The sequence below is a fragment of the Tyto alba genome, unplaced genomic scaffold (genome assembly GCF_018691265.1).
Source record: "Tyto alba isolate M040663 unplaced genomic scaffold, T.alba_DEE_v4.0 Super-Scaffold_2, whole genome shotgun sequence".
NCBI lineage: Eukaryota > Metazoa > Chordata > Aves > Strigiformes > Tytonidae > Tyto > Tyto alba.
The window spans coordinates 66,280,821-66,307,055 of NW_024881282.1; the positions used below are offsets into that span (position 1 = coordinate 66,280,821).

A 26,235-nucleotide genomic window follows, 5' to 3' on the forward strand; every position below is an offset into this window, starting at 1 on the left:
CCGGGCCACGCCAGCCCAGACCCCTCCCCTGTCTGCAGCGAGTGGCCGCGGGAGAAGGGCGGTGGCGGCGCCGCCATCACGTGAGGGCCCTGCCTGGCGCCCGGCTCCCCGCGCAGCCTCCCCGCCGCCGCCGCCGCCGCCGCCGCCCGGCCCCGTCGCGACCCCCGCCGCCGCCCCTCGCCTCGCCTCGGCCCCGCGCTCCCATGCCCAGCAGCGAGGCGGTGCCGCTGGGGCTGGGCGCCTGCCGCAGGTCGGGGGCGCTGGCCGGGATGCTGGCGCTGGTGGCGCGGCTGCTGGAGTGGCTGCGCTCGCTGTTCTGGAAGGAGGAGATGGAGCTCACGCTGGTGGGGCTGCAGTATTCGGGCAAGACCACGCTGCTCACCGTGCTGGCGGTACGCTGCCGCGGCCCGGCCGGCCAGGGGCAGGGGCAGGGGTAGGGGCAGGGCGGGGGGCGCTCGGGGCGGTGGCCGGCGGGAGGGCCGGGGCGGTCGGGGAGGGCGGTGAGGCGGGGGGCGGCGGCCCGGCAGGCTGGCGGGGCTGGAGGCGGCCGCCCGCCCCGGGCCGGCCGCTTCCCCCCGGCAACAAGTGCGGGCTTTGCCGGCGGGGCCTGCGGCGGAGCCGCCTCCTGTCAGGAGGTCCCGCGGCGCGGCGGTGCGGCGGGAGGGAGAGAGGAGGGCGGCGGCGTGAGGCAGCTCTTGCATCCTCTGCAACCTGGAGGATTTCACAGCAGGCTCGGGTGGGTGTGGAGCTGTTTTAAGACGGAGAGAGATGTCACCTGCATCCGACTGCTCATCTTCGAGCAGACCTCTGGGCACAGGCTCCTGCCCGTGATTCAGAGTTGGCTTTTCACGGCCAGCGTATCCCAGAATAACTCGGAATGGGTTGTGCGTTCTCCAAGGCCACAACTCCCCTGCTAGTGAATTCTCCCCTCCCATCAGTTGCATCAATATTAATGCCTCACACAATTCCTTGATAGCTCTTTCCCAGTATTCAAGTCTGATTTTGACGCTCCCTTCCCACTGTGGTGATGGCCTTGCAGCCTTATACCTCTCTAATGCTGACAACTACCATGACGTTTTCCATTTTGTTGCCATGCTGAAGTACGTTCCTCATCTTTGTTTGCTACGCTCCCCGCCCTTCTGCATTTGGGTCCATCCCGAAGATTTGCTTTCCATTGAAAGATGGAAACAAATACGTATGTTCAATATGGTTACTAATAATGATGAAGCTTAGTGGCATATATATGCTTATGCGCAGGGTGATCGCTGTTGTGAGATGTATTGCAGCTTCACCTGCCATGAGACAAAGGTTTCCAGATGTTCTTCAATACTTATCTTGAAAAGTTACCGGATCACAAATCGAAACCAATCTGGCAGGTGTATGGCCTAAAGTCAAAGAGATTGTGGCAACGATGAAATGAGTATATGGTATTTGTTATTTACTTTTGAATACCATTATGGATTAAAGGAAAAATAGCAGATTGTGAAGTAGTGTGAGTAAAGAAGTGGTGAGAGAGCAGGAGAAAAAGAAATGGGGTAGGGAAAGTGCACGATGAAAGTGTGTTTTGGGGGACATCAGCAATCAATAAACAGAAAATATCTGGAACTGGTATTTTAGTTAGGCACTCAGGCAGGCTTGGTAACAGAGGCCTCAGCATTCCTCATGCCCAGTGGAAGTGTTCGTCTCCCACAGGTGGGCTTTGCTGAGGAAGTGGGAAGACGCATGTCATGTTTCTTGGACTATTGATTGATTCTTCAAATTATATTGATTCTTGGGTTCATAAATGGAGCTAAGAAGAACACAGCAGTTCAGAGACTTCAGTAACAGTAGTGTGGTATTAGACTTCATCCGTGTAACTGTTTGTCCACTCACTTATACTATACCACCAGTGGAATGACATCATGTATGTTTGTTTCTCTTGTGCTAATATCTTGAATACCAGAGCACCATTGTTACTGCAGGTCTGATTTTGCCAGCAAATGTATTGGTTAAGAATATTCTGCAAGGCATCCATGTTTTCTAACTTGGGGAGTGGCACAGATTGCAGGTTTTGTAGCTTTTGGGTCTTTCAGTCTGGAGATCACACACCATGATAACGACCAAAGAAGGGTAGTTGGAGAATTCAGGAGTAAACAATTTAGGATAAGGCAAAGGATAGTAGCTTACTCGTGAATACAGTTGATAGGGGACTGGCAAATAGATTGGCAACTATATGTATGTTTGTGTGTATGTGGCTAGAGTGTAACAAAATGAAAGTAACTGTTACAAAATAGTGGCTACTTAAAATGCAAACTGCAAGGGATCATAAACACAAGTGGTAGGAAATGACCGTTTTTTCCTCTTGCAGGAGTAGTCAGGCATCCTACCTTGCTAACACTGAATAAACACCCTTTGAGACAGTCTCCTCCCTGAAGTGTTCAAGCCATATTTGGTCCTGTGTTAGCAGTGGAAACCTTGGATAATGGCCTTTTACTGTGGGATGTAATGAAGCAGAATCTGGCCCATGGTTGTTGATATGGTAGGGGGTGATGATGGTATTCACTGTCAGCTCAATATTCAGCAACATTTAAAGAGGACATTGCAAACTTTTTAGCATCAGTTATTCTCATCTCTGTCAGGATGTAATCTATTTTTTACGGAGTTACAATCATAAACTTGTACATCTTGTATATTCACAAAATAGGTAATTTGTCATGTAAAACTTCCTTAGCAAGCAAAACAGAACAGATTTTTTACTTTATCGTGCTTGCAGCACTTGAAAAAAAGCACAGTAATCAGAGCTTTTGGACTAATTCAGGCAAAGGATTCAACATATTACTTTATTCATTGTGTGGGAAAATAAAGAACTATAAACATAATTCTTTCTTTGTAGCTGGCTCTGTTCAACTAGACTGGAAAATTCTTAGAGGAAATAACTAAAGACTAATAAAAGAGGTGCTGATTCTTTGCATTCTATCCCCAATACCAGAGCAGTTACAGTGTTGGTTAATTTTATTTCTGTCTTCCAGTTTAGCATATTACATATGGTATATAATTTGCTGACAAAAGTGGAATCCTGACTTTCCATGAGTTTGTTTAAACAATAGCCTCCTGAATTGGCTGGCTGGTTTTCCAAGCATTCCTGTACTTGAATAATGAGGCTACATTCTCAGGGTTTATATGTTCATATGTACTTAGATGTCTGTCCTCCACAAATAAATGTACTATATATGTTAACAAATTAGGCCAGTACCTGCTACGGGAGATGGTTACTGATTGGCTTTGTCTTACTCCATCCAATTAAAAACTTCTGTCACTGCTGGGTATGTGTATCTGTATGAGGCTGCAGGTGCGTTTGTCTTCCCTGTTTTATTCCTACTGCTATTGACAAGTCACTGAACCAAGGAGAGAAAAGGAAAAAAAGAGACTTTCAGAAAAAAGAGATGGGGAAGATGTATAGTACAGAATTTAGCAAGAAGGTTCCCATCTGTAAGGTCGAACAAGTAATGGATGGAGGTTGTTTTTTGCCTGAAAGATCTAATACCAAATGCCAAAATCATGTGAGAGGATCAAGTAACTGTGAAAGACTACACAACTTGTGAAGTTTCAGATTAAAAATAATTAAACTTAGTTTGTGAACACAAACTGGAAGCATAGTGTGTTCTCACTCTGCCACAAAGAGCGAAAGGTTGCAGAGGGTGTACAGAGACCAGCAATAGCACTAGGGATAGCTGGTGGCAATGTGTGTGCTGTGAGGCACCCACACTCAGTGTACCCTGAGGCTCTGATCATCCACATCTTAGGTGGGAGGGACCTGTTGGAGTATGCCTGCTTCCCTCCTTGTCCACGTACCCATATTTTCTTCCAAAAAAAACCCAGGGCACATGGGATGGTGAGGTAGGTGAAGGGAGTATGGGCAGATAGATATGGAAGGGCAATGACAAGCCCAGAAGGTCCTGTTCTCCTTTCTGGATGACTGGAAAACCAGGACTACTGTGTATGTTGCAGAGAGCCTCTGGGCCTCTGTGTAGACATAACTGTTAAGTAACCACCTGCATGTCTTAATGCACCACGCCTAGGAGACACAATACCTTATTAATGACACATTTTGAAAAGGAAGAATGAATAATGAGTTATCTACTTAGATCTGAGTTTAACCTTTCTCCTTAAAAGCTGTCTTCTGTAGTGGGTAGATGTGTGTAGGGTTCCCATTGGCATGATGACAAGAGTATGTCTTGTACAAATATTTCTCTGAACGGGGGGAGGAGGCAGTGCTTTGGTTTTATGTTTAAGGTGTGCTGACTTCGAACCTTGTAGTTTTCTGTCTTAATGGCATTATCTTAGCTTCCACAGCAGGACTCGTCTGCTGTCACCTACTCAGAAGGAAAGGGTCTGCACACAGTACTTTCTACATGAGTACTCCTTCACTGTTTATTATATTTGGAGTTAAATCGTTGGTAATGGTAGTGAGAAACTACAGGCAAAAATCCTGGTATAGTCATATTTATCGTATTTTATATTGAGGGTTGGATTAGATGACCTTTAAAGGTCCCTTCCAACTCAAACGCTTCTATGATTCTCTATTTTGACTGTGCTGCTTTCTGGTTTGCTGAAGGATCAGATGAAGAATTGTCTGAAGTCTCGTGGTTTCTGGGGTGATCTTTGTCACCAATGAGAACAAAAGATCTTTTAAAGGGGCTGAAATGATCAGTCTTCCTTGGGATGACAATGCATTAATTGAAGTGCTGGCCAGTGCTTTTGCAGAAAATTAGTGTGATATTTTAAAGTGTTGTAAAATAAGTTTCTCATTTGTAATCTAAAAATTTTATCTGCTGTGTATCAACTATTTTATAATAAATGTAATTTTTTTTTTTTTTTATTCTAGTCAGGGCAGTTCACAGAAGATATGATTCCTACAGTAGGCTTCAATATGAGAAAAATAACAAAAGGAAATGTTACCATAAAGGTAGGTGTGCATGTTTGAGTTAATACAGAGTGAGTAACTAATGGACAAAGTGATTTCAACTTGGAATGTGAAAGTGTAGGAAATTTCTTTTAAGCGTATAGGATCATTTATCTGTTTTTTAGCTCAAAATTAACTTTTTAAAAGCATATAATCATATACTTCTCTGTTACATTAATGTATTTGATTTCATTTTACCCATGCCAGGCAGAAGCTTTTCTGCAGTCTTTTGGGTTAGGAAGGTCATAAAATTCTGAGATATTAAGATAGCTGAGTTGATTCCTGGAGGTGTGTCTCTCCTTTTCTCTCTCTCTCCTTCTCACAACTATAAGTGAAATCTGAAGTAACTTCACTCCTAACTTATGCATCTCAGCAGAGAGTGTGGTTTAGCTGGCATGATGTTAGTCATACGGAAATAGGACATCTAATGTAAGTCAGTTGTCAGGGAACCATCTCTTAGGCCCATAGAGAAATACAGATGATTCCAGTTTGATTGTGATTCATGCCATTGACATTAGAATAGAGATAAATCACTCCAATAGCATTAAGGTGCTCTCTGTTGTTTGATTATGAAGGGAGCCTCGTTGATTAGTCGAGATCAAATTCATGACTTCTGTCTAAAATTAGGTGAAAGGAATATAGGTTTTTGCCTTTACCTTGACTTTTCCCTCCTTTTCCTTCATTTTCTCTCCTTTCTCTCTCAGTTCTAAAGATATTCTTTTTCTTCTGGTTTGGTGTGACTTCTAAACCTAGGAAGGATTTTCTGAAATTACATGTAATATGAATATAAGCAGTTGTTAACTGTCTACCCATTTTCTCTAAACTCTGAGTAGGTAAAGGGTGGTAGAAGAGATACTTGATTTCTGTTGGTTGGAGGACGTTAAAACTGAACTAAAAATCCCTAAACCTAAAATGACCATAGTGGTATAAATACTGTGACTGCCTGTCTGTTTCTGGTCTTAGTATCTTCCTATACTTTCTCAAAATTTCAAATGACTGTAGTGCCTTCAACTGTACATTCCACTTATGTATCTACTTCTGTGTTACAAGCTTGCAGAATAATCAATAGATGCCTTTACAACTGCTTGTAAGTGACAGAGCCTAATAAGCCAGTCTTTTGAAAACTGTTGAAATGGAAAGTAATGTCACTGACTATTTCCTCTCTTCACCCCAACCATCCTTCTGTATACCCTTTTGAAATTCATGTCAGGTTTGGCTGAAATAAAGACTTTAACATTACCCATGATTTGATCTGATTCTAATTTCCTGGGAAATTTTGGCAGACTGACAAAAATAAATGCTGGTGAGTATCTTAAAACTAGGTCCACAGTAAAGACCGTGAAAGACTTATAAGAAAAATCGAGTAAAGTGTAAAATGGAGTAAAAGTAAAGTGGAGGAGAGTCATTCTTGCCTCCGTAATCTCAGCTTTGTGACTTTGTGCATGATCATGTACATGATTAGAGCCTACTTTGGGAGATAGTCTGACCTCGCTCATCACAGAGCAGGTGAGCAAGAAGACAAAGTAGCATCATTTAAGTGTTTTTAATTCACACATTTCCTGAAAGGTAAATGATTGATAGAAGCCTAAACTTTTTTTTTTTTTTTTAGTGTAGATGGTGTGTGTGTGTTTGTGAATTTAAAAAACCAAACTGTTGCATGATGAGCACTGCAATACTCAGTGCACCGTGTCCAAATTCTTCTTTGAAGTAAAAAGTCAAGACTAGCATTACTTTACGGAGTGCACGGCTGTGAAAACACAGAGGAATTTATATGTCAGTATGAGTAAGCCTGCATTAGTTGGACTTTATCTGAGGAAAATGTAGGTGATCTGCCTCTCGGCACTAATTCTTGCAGCCAACCCTGAATGCTCAGGTTTATTTTGGAGACCCAGGAATCAGAAAGAATAAAAGGTAACTGCATTGGTCTTTCAGGAGACAGAAGCAGTGCACAAGGTGCGCATTCTGCTGAGTAACAGTCATGCAGCTTTTTCTTGTACACGGAGGCTGTTACTTCATGATGCTTTCTGGTAGTTCTTACGAATGCTGTGTTTGAAACTGCTGAAAAAAGCATGATTTCATCAATGATGAGGTTTCAGTTATGGTCTTGGCCCTTGTTCTCCTCTATTCTCAGTATATGCAAGATCATCCAAGCTCTCCCTCATCTCTGCTGGTTCATTTCTCTGTGGCCAGCTCTGCTTGTGTTGTGTACGCTACATGTAAGGTAAGGCTGGTAGGGGGAAATTTGAATTTATGGAAACATCTGCTTTGATTGCCATGGGGCAGTATTCATGATGTATAACAAGAAAGTACAGTGATCAGCAGAGAACTGTTTCCTCTCTTTCCTTCCTATGGAGTTTCCCTCCAACTCTCCTTGTGTCTGTTAGCCTCTCCTCATCAAACACATTTCTCTCTCTCACTGCCTGGTTTCTTTGTGCCTCATCCATTTGCATATACACACAAAGTCCAAACCCTGAGCACCTCATTCCTCAAAAGACCTGCTCCTGTCCCTTAAAGAGTAAGCAACAAACATCCTTGCTTAACCCAGGAGTGCATTTGTCAGTGAATGAGATAAAAAAAATTATAGTCTTGGATCCCTCTACTGAATGTTGAGCAAGCATCCACGTGTTGCTGAGCAGAGAGCTGAACTCAGCTATAGAAAGAACATACTTAAGCCTAACAGTAGCTTGGTACATTCCTGTTTATCTTTTCCTAAAAGAGTGCATTTTAAATCCAAATCAGAACTTCTGAATATTTTTTCCTTTGGGGTCCAAATTCTGCTTTCCAAACAGAATCTTTCTTGTAAAGGGAAATAAAACCAACCCCCCTTAAAAAAAAAAATAAAGGTCACAAAATAACTGCTTTTCTGCCCATGGTAGCAATTCCGCACCTCAGTATGATGTTCCTCATGCTGGGGACAAACTAGACTTACCTTTTGGGATGCCTAAGAGGGAATCAGGCCACCCTGCTGAGGGTGTCAGAGATCAAAGGTCAGCTTTTACAATCAGCTTAAGTATATCATGGTGTGAGGTTCTATGTTTGACTTTAAGCCTGGCCCTGCACCCTTGCACCCCTTTTCCATCAGCACAAGTCATCACATGGCAAAGCGGTAGTCAACCAGCCAACTGCTCTAGATGAAAGCAACCTCTCAAAAACCCCAACAACCAACCAAACCAAACCTGCCCCTGTGCTAATTCCTCCCTGTTCAAATTACCCAAGCAGTGTGTGCCCCAAACAGCTGCATGATTGCGGGTGCCGCCACAGTGTGGGAGGGCAGGATACAGACACGGGGAAAATGATGCATTTTGGGGGCAGCCTGGACAGACTGACCAAGCTGCAAAACAATGTCTGTATTCAGAGAGCGGAATCTGGACAGGAAAAAGCTGCAAACTTTTAAGCACATCAGTGATAATATTTTTAATAAAATAAATGCTTAATGCTATATTGTTAGGATTTATGAACTTTGGATGGCGGTAAACTTTCTAATCCTTATGATTAATTAATGATTCATATTAGTTATGAAAGAGAATTTATGGAGAAGTCAATGGACACTGATATCAGAACAGTCTGATTGTTGTGCTAATTGTATAGTTTTTATCCCCCAAGATTCTGTTTATTATACACAAATCAACATGTACACTAGCTATGACAGCAAATCAAATAGTGTATTTACAAGAACATCAAAGTTACTGCCTTTTAAGTGTAAATGCAACCTAAGGCCGTCCCATGCTTTACTGACCTCTTACACATCAATGGCAGATGAACAGCAGAACAGGAATAGTGATAAAATTGTGATTAGCATTGTGATATGAAGCAGCAAGTGCAGACTCACAACCAAAATCTGTTTGTTTCAGTTTAAGTAGTCATAATGCTTAAGTTTTCACTTATTCAAAGGGGTATTTTTTTTCTTACTGTTCTTCCAGGCGTACAGGTGTTCTTTGTCCTCCTACCTGAGCCTTCCCTTCTCTTTCAGAAGAGTGCATTTGTACTGAAGGAATACCTTCCACCTGAGCTTTAGCAGTGCTTTCTAACTCATCCCGGAGAGATTTCTATTGTAATTACTCCTTAACATCAGTTTCATATGCTTTTCATTGCATCTGCCTTGGTTTACCATTGATCAAAGAAGTCCATAGGTGCCTGTCGTGGTTTAAGCCCAGCCAGCAACTAAGCAGCACATGGCTGCTCGCCCACTCCTCCCCGCCCTGGTGGGATGGGGAGTAGAATCGTAAGAAAAAGGTAGAAACTCGGGGGTTGAGATAAGTTTAAAGGACAGCACAAGGAGAGAAGAAATAATAATAATGCTAGTGAAAGTGTATAAAGCAACTGAGGCACAATGCAATTGCTCACCACCTGGAACTTGATGCCTAGCCCCTTGTTCCTGAACCACAATACCTCCTCCCCCAGCCAGCTCCCCCAGCTATATACTGAGCATGATAGTTTGGGACAGATGTCCAGGCTGTGCTCCCTCTCAGTTTCTTGTGAAAATTAACTGTATCCAGGTTGAACCCAGGACGATGCCACAGTCAATAAAAAACTTACTGCATTCAACCATAGTTCATAAATAATTCCTAGGAATGGGAATTACCTTTCAGTTCCCTTGTTTTCTGTCTTTTGCATAAAAACAATAAGGCCATGATATAGAGTTTATATAGAGAAAGCATAAGGATACTTGGAGTGCTATACTGATGCCACTCCAGAATTGTCAGATGTGGAAGAAAATGAGAAAGCTGTTGATGGTTCATTCAACTAGGCAAACAAAAAGCATTTGCAAGTAGACAGGGTCTTCAAAATAAAGTAATTTTTGAGCCAGGATAGTTCAAGTAGGTGAAGGAAATGACTAATAAGTTTGTACTGGAGTTTTCTGCACAAATGATACTGCAAGATCAAGTTCATGCAGGGAGGAGGTGTGTGAGTTTCTGTGGAACTGTGCCTTGTTTTACACCTTGATCTCAAAAGTCATGTTATATATAGTTGTTACAATAGAGTTGTTAAGAATAAGGGGATAGTGCTAACAACACTATTAATATGTATATTAATTTCAAAAATGATACTTGATTTGGAAGCCAATCTGCACAGGAAAATAGTTTCTCTTAACCAGTTCTCATTGTCTCTCTGCTATGATACCATACAGTGAAAGTAAGAGGTATAGGGGAATATGGCTCTTACGTGTAGTTGCTTATTTTCTTAAAAGCCTGTCAAGATGAAATAGGTGTACACCACTATTCCTGCAGGTAAGCTGTTAAAATCTTACAGCCTAATTGCTAGATAGTTTCTAAAATTATTTTACTGTGAGGAGAATAGCATCATTTGTTGATAAGTTGATGACTGAAGAATGGTGAGGGGGATGCCACTTGCTAGAATCCTTTGATGAGCTATTTGCAGCGTAGTCAACAAGGATTCAGAGTGAAATTTTCTTTAACCTTTCCATCCCAACAAAGCAGGTTACCTTTCTCATAGAAATATTATGATATCCAACTGTCAGCTGTTATTAAAATTCCTGGATGAAGTGTTATTTTACTAAGCCTGTGAAGTCCTTCAAACATGGCAGGAGTGATCTTCATGGGAAACAGATAGGTCTTGCATCTGACCTTTTTCAAAGGTCTTAGGTGACACTGCAAAACTGAATCAATTAAACTTACTGTAAGAGAGAGGCTGAGAAGCCATCTGGATCAAAAGTCATCAAGTGAAAAAATGGCATTCCAGAGTGTAAGACTGATCACCTTGGGCACAGTAAGTTGCAACACCAACAAGTGCGTGATACTAATCCTTTATCTTTTTTTTGCCATATTTTGGGGTAGGCCACTAAGAAGGAAGTACTATGCTAGTGCAGTGTCACCACCTGGTTTCTTCACTACAGTCCTATCTTTAGATTCCATCCAATTCCAGAAGACAACAAAAACTAAGGAGCCCACAGTCTTCTTTACTTTCTTCCAATTTTGTCAGTCATTTTCAGAAGCCAGTAGATTTATTCTCATGTTTAGTCTCTAATCCTAGTGTGTAAAAGTATGGTCACCAGCATGCCTGAGTATTTATCTGAACCACACTGAAAGAAAAACACTGATTTATGCAAGACGAAACATTTTATAGGAAGATGACAATTTCATGTGCTCTTTAATTGAGGTTGAGCATGATCAGAAATTTAAAGTTATCAGCTTTACAATGAATTGTCAAATTTTGCCTTGTCAATGTATTTAATAAAACCTGTCACCTGTTATTTCCAAAAAAAAAGAGGAGGCAAAGAGGAAAGATTTTACCAGACAGTATTTGAAATCTAAACAGGAAGCTTTACGGATTTTGAGGTTGTGGTTGAGGTATTAAACTACAGGATGATTTCCAGCATCAAAATACCTAATGTACTATGACTTAGGGACCTGTTAAAATTATTTTGATGAAGTTCATAACAAAACTGATAGCTATCACTTTTTTCCCGACAAAAAAAATCTATGACTGAATTAATTTGGGGTTTTAATTCCAAGCAAATTTTGTTGTTTGCTGAGTGATATGATTTTGATGGAATTTCGCCATTTTTGGATCAGGTCAGTATTGGCAGTCTTTTTGCTTTGGTGAGATTTACTGTTCAATAAACTATACAGTCGCAAAAAAATTTCTTCTAACAAACCAAATTTCAAGAGCCTCAGAAGACATGCATCGTGAACTGTTATTTTAAGTGATTATGAAGCTCCAACTAATCAGCCTTTGATTCTCGCAGTGATGGTCTTAGAATAGTCTCAGGTATAAAAAAGAAAGAGAGCAACGCAGGGTGTGCATATGCACAGGTGATGCAGCAGCTTCATTTTCCTTGCTTTGTGCACTTCGTTTTTTTGAAACGGCACCGCCAGCCAGTTTCTGCCCCTGGCCGGGGTTTTGCAGGCCGGAGGGAGTGGAGCTGCTCAGGGGAGAGGAGGTTGGACTGCGGCCACCCCGGCTGCCGCCACCAGAGGCCAGCGTCCCTCCACGGGAGCCACAGGCTGGGCTGCTGGTGCGAAGCCAAGCTACCTGCTACTTGCTGTTTGCTTTGATGTGGCAGAGAGGATCCCAGCTCTGTGCACTCTCCTTTAACAGCTTGCTTCATTGCAGCACTCCTTGCCTCCTCTGGACAGTAGAGTTTCCAGGTCTCCAAACGTCCTCATAGAATCTGAATCCTTCTGCTTTGTAATGCTTCATCCTGCTATTTATCAGTGATTAAAAACCGTCTTGCCTATCATATCATCATCTCGCATGTCATGCAGTAGTACAAGCCTCTGTATGGCCTGTATAACTCCAGCAGTGTTTCAGCAGGTACTGGCTAGTCTGTATGGCTTGGGTCACTCTAAGGAGGCTGTACTGTATCTGGGGTGATTTCAAGTCAGAGTGGTTATTTCTACAAAGAAGAATTTTTGTGGGATGTCCCAGTGATTTATGATAGTTGTGTGTAAGGAAAAGCTGTACTGCTGGATTCAAAAGGGCTGTGATCAACAGCAAGAAGTCCAGTTACTAGCGATGTACCCCAGGGATTGTTTAGTGTCTTCGTTAGTGACCTGGATGATGGGACAGGGTGCACCCTCAACAAGTTTGCTGATTATACAAAACTGGGAGGAGTGATGGATACAGCGGAGGGTTATGCTGCATCCAGAGGGACCTTGACAGGCTGGAGAAATGGGCTGACAGGACCCTTATGAAGTTAAAGGACAGTGCGAAGTCCTGCACCTGAGAAGGGTCAAACCCAGGCACCACCACAGGCTGACTGGCTGGAAAACAGTTTTGCAGAAAGGACCCTGGGGGTCCTGGTAGACATCAAATTGACCATTGGTGAGCAGTGTACCTGTGCAGCAGAGAGACCAATGACATCCTGGGCTGCATTAGGAGGAGTTCTGACAGCAGATCCAGGGAGGTGATCCCTCCCTTTTACTCAGCAGTGGTAAAGCCATACCTTGAGTACTGTGTCCAGTTCTGGGCTCCCCAGTACAAGAGGGATGTGGAGCTCCTGGAGAGAGTCCGGCGAAGGGCTGTGAAGATGTTTAAGGGACTGGAGCATCTCTGATATGAGGAGATGCTGAGATATCTGAGGCTGACTAGCTGAAAGAGGAGAAGGCTCAGGGAGGTCTCATCAGTGTAGCCGGAAGACATAACCAGACTTTTCTCAGTGGTGCCCAGTGACAGGAGAAGTGGCAATGAGCAAAAACTTAAATATGAGAAATTACATTTAAACCATAAGAAAAATAATTTTTATTGTGAGGGTGATTGAACATTGGAACAGGTTGACCAGGCAGGTTCTGGAGTCTCCATCCTTGGAGCAGTCCTCTCTAGGTGACCCTGCTTTGACCAGGGCGAGTTGGACTATACAATCTCCAGAGGCTCCTGCTAGCCTCAGTGGTTCTGTGATTCTGTGAAAAGGAGTTAAATTAGGGTTAGAGAGCCGCTCAGAGAAAATGTATGGAGCATACTCAGAATTACTCAATGATCAGCTAAGAAGGAAAAGTATGAAAGCACTCTCCCATCTGATAGTTTGAGAAGAGAAGCCTTGGAGACTGTATTTGTGATGGCAGTTTTGTGCTGCAGAATGTAAGACAGGGTCATGCATTACATAGGAGGTTCTACAGTGATCAGGACAAAAACATGGGGCCAGAAGCCAGTGTCCTCAGTCGGAACAGACAGTGTTGAATGTCTCACCAGTCATTCAGAGTAACTCTTGGGACTCCTAAAAATGAGGACCAAGAGTTGTTCTCAAGGAATCATCTAAACAAAACTTGTGCTCTCAGGTGAATCAGGCATTTACCCGAGTATCTTGGTTCTTAAAATTTGTTCTTCCATGGAGAAGTTTTTACAATATCCCTTATTTTGTACAGTGTTCTTTCACTCTTAAGTGTTAGAAAGCTTTTTTCCTGATGTCTGACATGAGTTGCTGTCATCACAAATTGAGCTGCCTTTTCCTTCTCTTCTGTATCTGGCAGCCATTTCCTGGGAAACATGATGGTTTTGCTCTCCCCCTTCCCTCTTTATAGGTTGTATTTTCAAAATCTCTTCTCACCCTTTATTTTCTCATGTGGATTTTTTCAAATTTTCCTGTGTCTGTTCCCTAGAATGCTGCTCAAAACCAATATAGGAGCCTCCCTGACACTGAGGACAGGGCAGCATATACTTCCAAAATTGGACATAAGATTCTTCTGCTAGTATATGCTGATTTAAGATCTGCAGCACTGTCAAAACAGATTTAGTATGTGAACTGCTCAGGCTTTTTGTCCTGCCCCTCCACCTGGTTATTATCCATTTTGTGCTAGAGCATTTGCTTCCGTCTATCCAAATGTAGCATTCTGAACTTGTGGGCCTTAAATTTTGACAGCCTTATTTCAGACCATCTCTCTGGTTAGTCTGGATACTTTAGGATTCTGATCTTTTCTTTTTATCCACACCCAGGTTGAAGTTATCTGTAGCTTATATAAACGTATGTTCTATTCCAACATACTGTTGGGACACCTGGGAACCATAAATGGTGCCCCTGCTTAGCTCTGTCTGCAATAGCTTTGCCTCATTGGTAACTACTGAGAATCTGTTAGGATTGCTCAGACTTGAGAGACAAAGGGCAAGGGGGACACATGAGGAGAGTGCCAGGGAACAGCTCTGTGGAGTTAAATCTGTCATGGGAGAATGCCCTTTTCTTGTCTATTCTACCAATATTAGATTACATTTACCCAATATACACACTGTTGCACATCCTCCCAGCTTTTCTCTGCTATTGGGCAAATACTAATTTTTGCTTTCATGGTTATATGTTCTTCAAGGACAAGCAAAATTAGTAATCACTACAGTAGTTATTGATTGTCTGTTTTGAGCTACCAGTGTCCTTGCCTGTGGTCTCCTTGCCTTCAGTCTTCCAAAGTCAAGTTGTGCATACAACTTCTATATGCATGATCATTTGAAAAGAGAGTACAAAGGATTGCATGTTGTCATGCAGAATCGGGGCTTTCTGATTTGCGGAGGACACAATATTGAGGCTAGGATGGATTGACTGTTTCTGTTCAGAGGTGTGTTACGTCTTGACTGAGAGGATTACAGACTTACCTCTAAAGCTGGGTTCCCTGGTACTCTCCTGTCTGAGAACACAGTGTAGGGGTAAGCAGCATGAGGTTCAGAAGAAAGTTTCTGAGAACAGACTTTGCTTTTGTGTCCTGTTTAAAATCCATCTGTTGATCCTTCCAACATTGTACCTGGTGTCTCTAGTGAAATGGTAAATATATCTTGGTCATTGAGAAATAACACCTCCCATTAAAATGCCTCTGTGCTTGCTTTCAAGAGTTGAAGTTACTCTGCCATTTTGTGTAGCAAGTCCAAGTCCATTTCCCATTCTTCCCATAGAGAAAGTGCTATGATTAAATAATTATAAACTGTGAAGTGTGCATATAGCATTTTTTCTGTCTGATGTGACTAAGACAAAATACCTAGATGCAAAAAATATTTAAAAGTTGGACTGTTTATTAGATGGCGAAGCTGAATATTACTGTAGATTCTAGTCTAGAATAGGTGACTACTTAGGATTTGTCTCCCCAGAGATAACTTCCTTAATGCTAAGACCTCTCTGCTTTCCTTCCTGGGTGCCTCTTTTATTCTCTCACTTCTGTCTGTTCAGTCATTTACAGTGGAAATGGTTTGGGGCAGAGATTTTTGTGTTTTGGATAAAGTAGTTAACGCTGTCGTTGGCTATTCAATATAATAAAGAGTATTAGAAAGTTACTACTAGCACCATTTTCATTTCACAGACAAAGAAGTGAGGGTTTTTTTATTTATTTAATGCATTTATTTTCTTTCTCTATTTCAGATAATTATGACTTAATATTTTGACATAAACTGGGTTCCCAAGCACTATTAAAAACACATACCCTATCTTGTGTCCTTCATGTTGTACTTTAATGAATAGCTGTAAGCCTTATTAGGGAAACTGACTGGAAATGACTTATCTTCCCAGTACTTCAAGGTGACTCTTTCTGCTAATGAGAATAATACTTGTTCTGCAGTGCAAGTTAATATAGTATAGATATAGTATATCATCAAACAAGGACAAAACCAGTATTTCTTTATCTTGTATTACTTGTTTTGTGATTACTCCAGGCTACATCATCTTGTAGATTTTTCTGGCCACCAGGAATAATCGCTGTCAGTCTCCAAAAATCTAATCTTACTACTGGCCTTCTCTGTCCTCTTTCCCTTTCTTTCTTCTCTGATCTGCCGAGAAAATAATTTGATTTCTTTTTCCAGACACACAGATGTGCACCAGATGGTTACTGATAGTTTCAAGGTCCTGATGAGTTATTGGAATAATTAGTGTTGGTGTGAGGTTTGTCATCTAGCTATAGTAATGAACTGTGTACTCATCTCTTTCAAGCTATTAAAATAAAAGGTTTATTTTATTAAGACTTTTGAAACAGTGCTTCAAAAGTCAGTGTGGATAATAATTGATAACTAGTTCATGGTCAGAAGTTCACTCAACTCTCTTTAATGTGTAAAATTCTTGATCTTGTACAGGGGATCAAAAGCAATCTACGTTTAGGTGATATACTAATTTTATGCCTGAAGGAACAGTAAGATATCAATAAGAATATGATTGTAATGGTGAATTGGGAAATATTTATTTCTAAAATATTAAGGTGTTAAAAATGATAGAGAAATTGATACATAACTATGATTTATAGGTTATGGAATTAAAAGTATAGTCTACATTAACTGAAAAAGGCCCTATCCCAATGGTCTATTAAGTCTTGCTCTATTGTACAAGTCTTTGTTTTTTTGTTGCCACAGCAAGTTTAATATTTTTGGATTTATAAATATGATAACAACTCTTAAGATTTTGCTTCTGTGTATGTTAAATTCCAAATTTAATTTGTGCTGTAGTGGATATGTCTCCTAGATCTGGTATACAGTATCTATTGTTTTGATGGCTAAATCTGATTAAAATAAGAAAAAATTAATTCTTTTTGTCTTTGATATAGGAATAAATAAAATCATTTTATTTTTCAGTATTTATCACTGTTTTAATAGGTGTCACTTATAACACAACTGTCTTTGGATGTAGCTGCAACAGCTTTATCACCACACAGCCCTTGCGTGCATGATTTAGGTCCTTTCCCTGGTATTTTGATCTTGGAAACAGTTTTGAAATGTTATTTTCATGCTCCAAAAATACTGAGTTTTTGCAAGCAAAGTAGAATAAGTAACTCCTGTACAGAAAAATAATGTGTTAGCCTTTTAACAATAAGGAATTCAGTAGGATTGCCAGACATTAATAGCATGCATAAGTATTTGCAGGATTGGAGCTTTATAAAATCCCAAGCAGAATTTGATCTTCCTTTCCTTAAGATTCACTGATTAATCACCTCAGGCATACCCTACACTACTCCTTCCTTTCTGGTTCTGATCAGTTAATCCATGTGTCTTTTCAAACTCATTTGTTGAACAAATGGAAGAGGTGTGGAGGTATTGGAGCTCCCTAGAGTATATCATCCTTTATGTGGACTCCGTCTGTTCTCCAACCAACCCTTTGTTTACTTAAAATCAGTCTTTATCCAGCTGAAGACCTGATGCATTCTTAACTCAGCAGTGAGTGGGAAAGGGTAGAGTTCTCCAAATGGACATTTGGAGCTGCTCAGGTCATGGGACTGACTTGCCCCGTGAATGTGCCTGTCCCCCGCTGTTGTCTGGAATGGGCTGAGAAGACCAGTCTTCTGAGAAAGGTCACTTAAAAAAATGCCTACATTTAGTCATTGTTAACACAACCTGCATCCTGCATGTAAGAGTTCTTCTGTTCTGTTACTACTATACAGTTCAAAAATGTTTTGGGGTTGGGGTGTTCTTACCTTTTCCAGGTATGGGACATTGGAGGGCAGCCAAGGTTTCGAAGCATGTGGGAGCGTTATTGCAGAGGAGTCAATGCAGTTGTGTAAGTTTTCTTGTGTATGCCCATAGAAAATGTATTTAAAAATATATATTATTAATATAGATATGCTTTTCTTCCTGTCCACCTCCATCACATGAGAAGACCCAACATGATAAAAGTAGTGTGTTTTACACATACATCAACCCAGATATCTAAGCAATCACATGTTCCAGGCCATTTTTTCCCCACAGCCTGTATTTATTTCTTTGTCTTCCTGTATTAATAAATACAGGGCTTATACAACGTAGGACTATTTTAATGCTGTTGTCAATGTGAATACATTTGTCACATTTCACATGTCTTCATGCAATTTACTGCAAGTAATAGACAATACCATAAATAACTATATTCCCATTGCAGTTACATGGTGGATGCAGCAGACTTAGAAAAAGTAGAAGCTTCAAAGAATGAGCTACATAGTTTGATAGATAAGCCACAATTGCATGGAATTCCAGTAAGTATTTTTATTATTATTCTTACCTGAATGTAGAGAGTGTACCTTAAATCCTCATGAATTTGTTCCTCTATAAAATAGTGAAAATAGTAGTTTAAATATGATGCAGCCTTGATACATTTAGCGCTTTTACAAAAATTATTGTGACATTTTTTCAGAGGACTCAACATCTTATCAGTGCTGCAGTGTGTTTGTATGTTTTCTAATCTAAATGTCAGAATAGATTTGGAAAAAATTAATTTTCACATGTGGCATTATCAGACAGTAATTACTTCCAGTCTGTCCCCTTGTTGGTTGGGTTTGAACCAGTGACCTAGATCTGTTTCTGGCAGTATCTTAAGGCGTGTGAGATTTGTCTGTCTGAAGGTTGGCAGACACTAACAGGAAGAGCTTGACTTTTTCTCTGTCCTGACTTTTTCTTAACTTTTTAGTTTTTCAAACTAAACTGTACAGAAAAAATGCAAATATACATCTGTTCTCCAGTAGGAAGTGTCAAAGAACAGTATATTCTGCTGAAATTCTAGTGAGGAATAGAGGTAGAGGACTAATGTTGTTTAATTAAATGTAATCTACTAGTTTAGAGCTAGTAGGAATCAATCGGGTTAGCAGTGATCTTTGATACTGACATCTCCAAGTAAGAGTTCATACCTTTGATTGTAAGAAAAAAAACTGATACACACAAATAAGGAAGTAGTTACTCACAACCTGATGGCTCTTGCTTGGCCCCTTTTTTGTAAGCAAATATTTTGACACTTGGCCAGTGCAAGTGATTGAAGTCATCTGAGGATGAGTAGACAGACAGCCAAAATGAAATAATAGTGAGAATACAGTTCTCACACATCCGTTCATGAAGGAGAATTTTTCAAGTAAGTCTTCATCTATTTTATAAGGTTTGCTATATTGTTGCATTTTTAAATGTTAAGTACACGTTGAACAAATCCTACAGAAATCTGCAGTGATGCTATTCATAGCAAGTGACATTGTCTGTCCTTTGTACTGTCTTCACATCCTGCTTTACTTCGCACTTTTGCTTCCTGAAATGATAGGTCTCTCATATCTTCAGAAGTATTTAATTAAGTTCCTTTCCTTTTATATGTCATAATATCACATTCCAGTTGCCCAGCCTGACCAACAGAGTAATTTCCAAGGTGCAATAATGTATTTTTAAATTTATTTTTATTTCATATATAGTAACTACTATTGAACTTCCTTCAATTTATTGTACTCAGGCTATGGCATTATAGATTTTAAGGTAGCTTTATTAATCTGAGACTGCAAGTAGTGAGTTTTAATGTGTTCCAGATTAATGGGAAATAATGGGACAATCTTGACTCAGAATTGTAACGCATCTGGAAAACAATAATGCAATCATAATTAGAAAAACCTTCCACTGCTTACTTTATCTTAGAATGTGCTCAAACCCATTCAACTGACCTTAATTTACACTTGAAGCCTTAAGTATTGTGTAAGAACTTTTAAATTCCAACATCTGTTCAGTAAAATTTCTACGTTTCTCAGACTTAATTCCTAATGGCTGCCCTTCTGATTTCTATCATGGATGCTCAAAGGGGAGAGAGAGGAATCAGTCATTTGGCTGGTGGTTGAGTGATATATGATTTGGATGCCTGGCTGTTTAGTATGTCAACATTAAGAAGCAGGGGGGCAAAACTAGAGAGAATCATGTCTGGGTCTTGAGGACTCAGCTTCTACTTCTGGGGCCCTACTTTTGATTAATATTAGTGTGGTCCTATGGATTGAATGTCTGTTGGTGACTTGAGTGCATCTGGTGCATGCAGTCCTCCAGGTTTAGTTGCTTGCAAAAAGAAGCCACTTAGTGCAATCTGACACCATCCCATAATGCCATCCAGAATGGAGAGATTCACTTCCAGAGGAGACTTCTGTTGCTGATACACCCAGAAATAATTTGATTCAGTTTTCAGAGGGTGTGCATCCAGCATCTGACCCTGAGTAGGAGTAGGATTTCCATGATGCTCCCACAGTTATTGTTCATTTTGAATGTCAGCTATTGTGTTCTAAATACTTGGCTGCAAGATCCAAAATATTGCCAAGAAATGGTTAAAGACAAACTAAGCTTTTATTGCTCCTGGATTTAACATGAATATGAATGATTTCTTTCAGGTGTTAGTCCTTGGAAATAAAAGAGACCTCCCAGGTGCACTGGATGAAAAGCAGTTAATTGAGAAATTGTAAGTAGCTGGCCTGTGTAAAAAGCTGAAACACTGTTAAATTTGATATGTAAGAGGAAATCGTTGGTAGTCTATGACAGTAACCAGCTATAACAGATTCTATTTTACATTCCCAGATACTGCACTTCAAGCTCTGCTGGTAGTTGAAATACCAACCTATGCCGATAACTGACTGCAGTAGATTTGAACCTCTCTTTATTATTTCAGTTGTATAAAGTTGTTTCAGATAATCCTGTTTTCTCATCACTGAAGATCCAACTACTATAGATAGTAATGGGCTCACTTACACTTTTCAGACTAGATTGTAGTGGCAGTTTAATGCTCTGATGACATTAGAACAGAACCATTTCAAACTACTCTCTGTAAATTTAAGCGATTCAGATATTTTTGGCATATATCCAAAGCATATACTTACAGATTGCTGAAACTAACTTAAGTTGATGCATTGTAAGGGTAATCGTAAAGGAATTTTGTACACGATTTTGTAAAGATGACAAGCATAGCAGTAATTTTACAGAATAGGGTTCTGTGTCTCAAATCATAATTTCAATCAGTAGGAAGTGCAAGTGAAGTGAAGTGAGGTTTTAGTATAGAAGGATGGTCCAAAGGGTTAGCAACTAAACTGGGACTTTATCCCATGAGACATTTTCAAGGAGATCCATGGAGAGGCCAAGTCTACCCTCCTGAAGTCCAGGGAGGTCACTAGTTCTCGTCTTTATTAGAGTCTTTTGTGTGATCTCAAGACTCTTTCCTTCTCCACGCCTCCACTCCCCATCTGCTCCAGGAACATTATCTGTCTCCTGCATGTCTGTGTCACTTGTGTGAGGATAAATAAATGAAAAAATAACAAAGTGCTCAGAAACTCTGAGGGGCATAGGGAAATTCCCAGAAAGAAACAGAAGTTAATTAAGAATCAGTTTCTTCCTAAATGTAGAGGTGGCCTTTCAGTAGTAATCAAATCTGATATATTTAAGTATGAAATAATAAAAATCCTGAAGATTAATGCTGTGATCATTTGAATACTGTAACTTGACTATAAGAGTTGTTAGAGATAAAAACTCTGAATTCTAAGTGAAAGAACTATAAGGTGAATGCTAAGACATGGTAATGTTACTTGATTGCCACTATAAAATGTTATTTTAAGCTCATGGATTTCTGTGTTTTTATTATTCACTATTACACTGACTTAATGAGAAATTTGAATTTTTGTAAAATAACTTTGTAACATATTAATCTTTATAGTTTAAGAAATGTGGGGGTTTTTGTGTGCAGTAGCATATTTTAAAAATTTAATATCTGAGAATAGACTTGAACCCACTGAGTATGAAGCAGAAAACATATAATTTAATAGAAATTTCTGTTGTCAGTTTTTGTGGAGTTGTAACACTACTTTTTTTTTTTTTCTGTAGAAACCTTTCGGCTATTCAAGACAGAGAAATCTGTTGCTATTCTATTTCCTGTAAAGAGAAGGATAACATTGGTAAGCTTATTTTTCTTACAGAATCATCAATGTATACTTTGTACTTTGAATCAGATGTTAAAAATGTTAATGAGATTTTAATATCTAACTAATATGTAACTGAAAATCTCAATTTACTTTGAAAGATTTTGCTGCAAATACTGCATGCAATTGTATTTAATATAGAACTATGGGTAGTTTAAAAGTCACTTGTAGAATTATTTAGTTCTGTGAGAATTTAAGAAATTAGTTTGACAGGGGCCTTGGAAAACCATATTTAAAACCCAAAGTAATTGAATCCCTCGCAAAAACTGTGTTACTTCTGGGAAAATAGTAACTGGATAGGAAGGCCTTCCAATTATTAGGTGATACTTAAAAAATTTTGCTAAGTGTTTCAATCCATACCTGATTTTACTTTGGAAGCAGTCTTTACATGCGTGTGGCTTGTAGGGCAGTGTTCCTCAAACTGTAGGACTAGTGCTTTTGTCCTACTAGAGGTGCACAGAGTGTTTCCTGAAGTCAGTGAGAACCTCTAAAAGCCCCATGGAATTGTTTCCCATCTGTCTTTGCTTTTGCCCTTTCCTCTCTCTCCCCTCTTTCTTCCACTTCCTTGTCCCTTTCCTCTATCATGGTCTCCCCTTCCTTTCCCTCCACAGGGAAGGAGAAAGAGGTGAAGCACCCGGGCATGCTGCCTCTGTGCCACCCTTCTTCCCTGCACGCTTCTAAGACAAGTGGTGCTGGATGGGAGACCTACAGCCTGGGTAGATACTTACAGCTGCTTCTTGAGGAAGCCAGCCTCCTTAGAAGATCTGGGCAGCCCTGTAGGGCTCAGCTGAATCGGGGACGGTGGGAGCAGGAATGAGAGGAAAGCCAGTTTCTCCCAGCAGCAGGGGAAATTTTCATCCCAGGCAGAGAGGACCAGGTAGTGGAGGTGGTGAGGCGGCTCTGCCATTGCACCAGGGCTTCAGGAGGCTCGGGGAGATGTCAGCTGTGTGCTGGGATGCGTTAGGCAGTAAGGGCTTCTCTTAGAAATGGGGTACAGCATTTGGGTACATTGGTTTGAAGGAGGCCAGACCAAGGTTTGCTGCTTCTTGGAGTGCAACAGTTATTTCCGAGTGAGGAAAATACACTGGGGAAGATCAGACTTTGGGCTATAAGGACTGAGGAAAACAACATAGTCAGGATTATCTGCGTAAGTGAAGGGCAGTGAAGGTGATTGGGGTTTTAGAAATGCAGCGCTTGATTCTCTTCAAATTGGCAAGGCTGCAGTGGAAGATCTCAAAAGTGGTATTATGACTAGAAACTGGTAAAAACAGCTTAATTTCTGAAAGGGTCCTGGAGAAAACAGGTTTTGATCCTGGTTAATTTGAATGGGTGTCCTGAAGGAAAAAAACATGCAGAAAAAACATGCTAATATTTGCAAATGGGAAAATAATGAAAAGAATGATCACTAATGCAGAACCATGTAGATCACTTTACCTTGTAGAAGTTCTGGGAGTAGTGATGAAAAAGGCTCAAATCCTAACTTGAGAATTAGTCAAGTATCTTCCTGTGTAACATTGTGCCTAGAAAGGGTAAGCTGATTCCTGAATATTTGCCCAAAGAAATAACAAATGGGAACAGACAGTGTCTCTCACATCTGCTTGAACTGCATGGGCATTACTGGAACACTGTGTGGCATATTTTGAGGAAGACCTTGAGAAACTGAAAAGAGGTTGGGCAAGAACCTAGGGAGATCAAAGGACTGGAAAATGTCATTTATAATGAAAAACTATAATGAAAATATATTTAGCTTATTAAAGTGATGAAACTACTAGGCTGTTAAGGAGAAGACTGGGAGCTGTCTTCTTCCTCTGCATTTTTGATTGATGCCAATGCAGTTGAATGAGATGATAGTAATTTTTCAGTGCAAACTGCAGCCTAGCTCACTGGTCTCACCAGGAGGTGTAGGTGTAAGACTGGCAGTTTCTGTTTCCTGAAAGACTGTGGAAGATTTAGCATATAGTTAATAGCTTTGTTTTAGATGCCATGGGATGCTTTTGTCTGCAGCCTCAGTGCCTAAGCTGGTCTGCCAGGATATTCGTGAGAGTGCTGTCCTGCAATTAAGATAGATGTGGCAACAAATTTAAATTTGAGGGCTAGAGCTGTTGCTGCGCCCTAACAACCTTCCTACCTCCCTGACAGATGTTACTGGCTTGAGGCAAAAACATCTAATCTGCTCATGAATCAGTTTGTGAACTGCTGCAGTTTTCAGCCCAATGCATTAGATTGTATCAGGAGGGGTACCAATTTCAGCTATCAAATTTTAGTCTAGGGTTGCATGTCTTTCAGAGACCTTGGACTCCTGCAGCCTACCTAAATTGCTTCTTAATGCTTCGTCAGATGTTTGTCCTTTTCTTTCCTTCTGGTCATGTATTTCTGCCTTTGTTCTCACACTGCATTTCATTCCAGTCTGGATTTTACAGTTCATATTATGGTCATCTTAAATCTTTCCTCTTCCAACAGTTCTTCATCGGTGGCTTAGAGAATTTGATGTCAGCCACCATATTTCAAGAATACAAAATGCACATAGTTTAAAAACAAAGAAAAAACAAGAGGAAAAAAGCCCACTTGGTGTCTTAGTACTGATTTTTTTAATCGGGTGTGAATGAGAACCTGTGGTTTCTGGGTTGTGTTTGTTTGGGTTTTTTTATTTGTACTAACCTGCTGGTGTTCTCTTGTCCCTTTACACTCCGCAAACAGCCTGCTGAGTTTTTCATTTTGTTTTATCTGTCCTGGCAGACATAACATTACAATGGCTTATTCAGCACTCCAAATCAAGACACTGTTGAAGAAAACTTTTGCTGAAGATAAGTCTTTCCCAATCACTTTGACTCCTATCAGCTATACACAAGTGAAAAGATAAAGAATGCAGCTGCATACTACCAGGACTCACTTTGATTGTATTTGTTAACAGAAGTAAAACTGAGTTATAGCTTGTCCCTCTATCTTGGTTCTTTTTTTAAAAAAAATCCAGATACTTGTCTGCCTAGGTGGAATTCCTGAACGCCTTAATACGAGACTGAAAGAAATCAATACTTTTGGGGGCTGAGATGTTTGAGTTTATGCATGTGAATTGTCAAATACTTAGTAGTTTTTTTTCTAATTTGAAACCAAATAAACTGCACAGTGGAAACATGTATGACTGGTTGTTTTGAACGTATCATAGAATTTTTCATACAGAATGTTTTCCCTACAAATACCTATAGTTAATAATCGATTAAAACCATAATTAAAAGCATCTTATTTGAACAAAATGGTGTGATCACAACACTTTCAAATACTCTTGACTGCTGAGAACTTATTTCCAAAGTCATGTGTCTGTAGTTATCTAGTTTTTCCAGTCACTAATGTAAATGATTCATACTAATGTTCTTTGGGAATTCAAAAATAAAACAAATTCTAGACAATCCTCTTCTCCTCTGTTGGGAGAGGAAAGTGTCTAGAATTGCAGTGGATGCTTTTTTTCTCTTAAACAGAGAGGGAGATACAGAGAGAGAGCAGATGAGAGCATGTGCATCCTTTCTGACATTATTACCCCCGAAATTCATGGGTTTCCTAAGCATTTTAATGAATTAAGTGATTTTCACAGTGCTTCTGGACTAATCCTTCCATTCCTGAACCTTCAGAATTTTCAAGTATGCAGGCTAATATAGCTAAACTCTGAAGCAGGATTAATTCTTTGGAAACGGATTAAAGGAGCAATTCACTTTGTAAATTTTGAGGCATTGCTAACATCTTACAGTTATCTGCTTCTGAGTACTTCACTTAGAAGCACTCTGATGGGAATTCTTCTGTGAGTTTGGAAATTCTGTTAAATATTGAAAGTTCACGTCAAGAAATAGTAGATGGACTTAAAGCTTACACAGAAAAGATGCTCAGTGGCCAAGTGTTTCAAGAACACTTGGAGATCTAGGTGGAAGAAGTTCTGGGATGCTCGTCTAACACTGTGGTAAATGATGGCTATGGTATTAAAAAGGCTATAAGTAGTTTATGGAGTGTCGTGGTTTAGGCCTGATTGGCAGCCAACCACAATGCAGCAGCTCTCTCTCCCTTCCCCTCCGGCAATGAGAAGGGACAGAGAGCCAGGCTTGGGGTTCAAGATAGGACTGGGATGGGGAAAAATCCCCCTTTTATGATCACGAGCAAAAGGCAGACTTGTTAGGGGAAGAAAAAAAGAACATACATTTATTACAGACACTAACAACACATAACAGAGTAAGACAGTGAGAA

General features: G+C 40.3%; 1 protein-coding gene across 2 annotated transcripts; it reads left to right on the forward strand.

The window, feature by feature from the left end:
* On the forward strand, positions 1 to 25,142 carry LOC104356292 (ADP-ribosylation factor-like protein 8B). 2 transcript variants are annotated; one of them, XM_033011521.2, is made up of 7 exons: positions 7 to 392; positions 4,865 to 4,945; positions 17,773 to 17,846; positions 18,204 to 18,297; positions 20,437 to 20,504; positions 21,914 to 21,984; positions 24,745 to 25,142. In XM_033011521.2, exons 1-7 carry the CDS (start codon positions 204 to 206, stop codon positions 24,792 to 24,794), a joined length of 627 nt encoding a protein of 208 aa, XP_032867412.2. In that variant the 5' UTR covers positions 7 to 203; the 3' UTR covers positions 24,795 to 25,142. The 2 variants fall into 2 exon arrangements, with proteins under 2 accessions (XP_042649186.1, XP_032867412.2); XM_042793252.1 differs by lacking the exon at positions 21,914 to 21,984 and having other exon boundaries at positions 1 to 392.
* Positions 25,143 to 26,235: the final 1,093 nt, after the last annotated feature.

What these genes read in the sequence shown, in the direction of transcription:
- LOC104356292 (XM_042793252.1), top strand. Translation starts at nt 204, where the DNA reads ATGCCCAGCAGCGAGGCGGTGCCGCTGGGGCTGGGCGCCTGCCGCAGG. An exon ending in CGCTGCTCACCGTGCTGGCG is followed by an intron (nt 393 to 4,864) that starts GTACGCTGCCGC and finishes TTTTTATTCTAG; the next exon opens with TCAGGGCAGTTCACAGAAGA. An exon ending in AAGGAAATGTTACCATAAAG is followed by an intron (nt 4,946 to 17,772) that starts GTAGGTGTGCAT and finishes TACCTTTTCCAG; the next exon opens with GTATGGGACATTGGAGGGCA.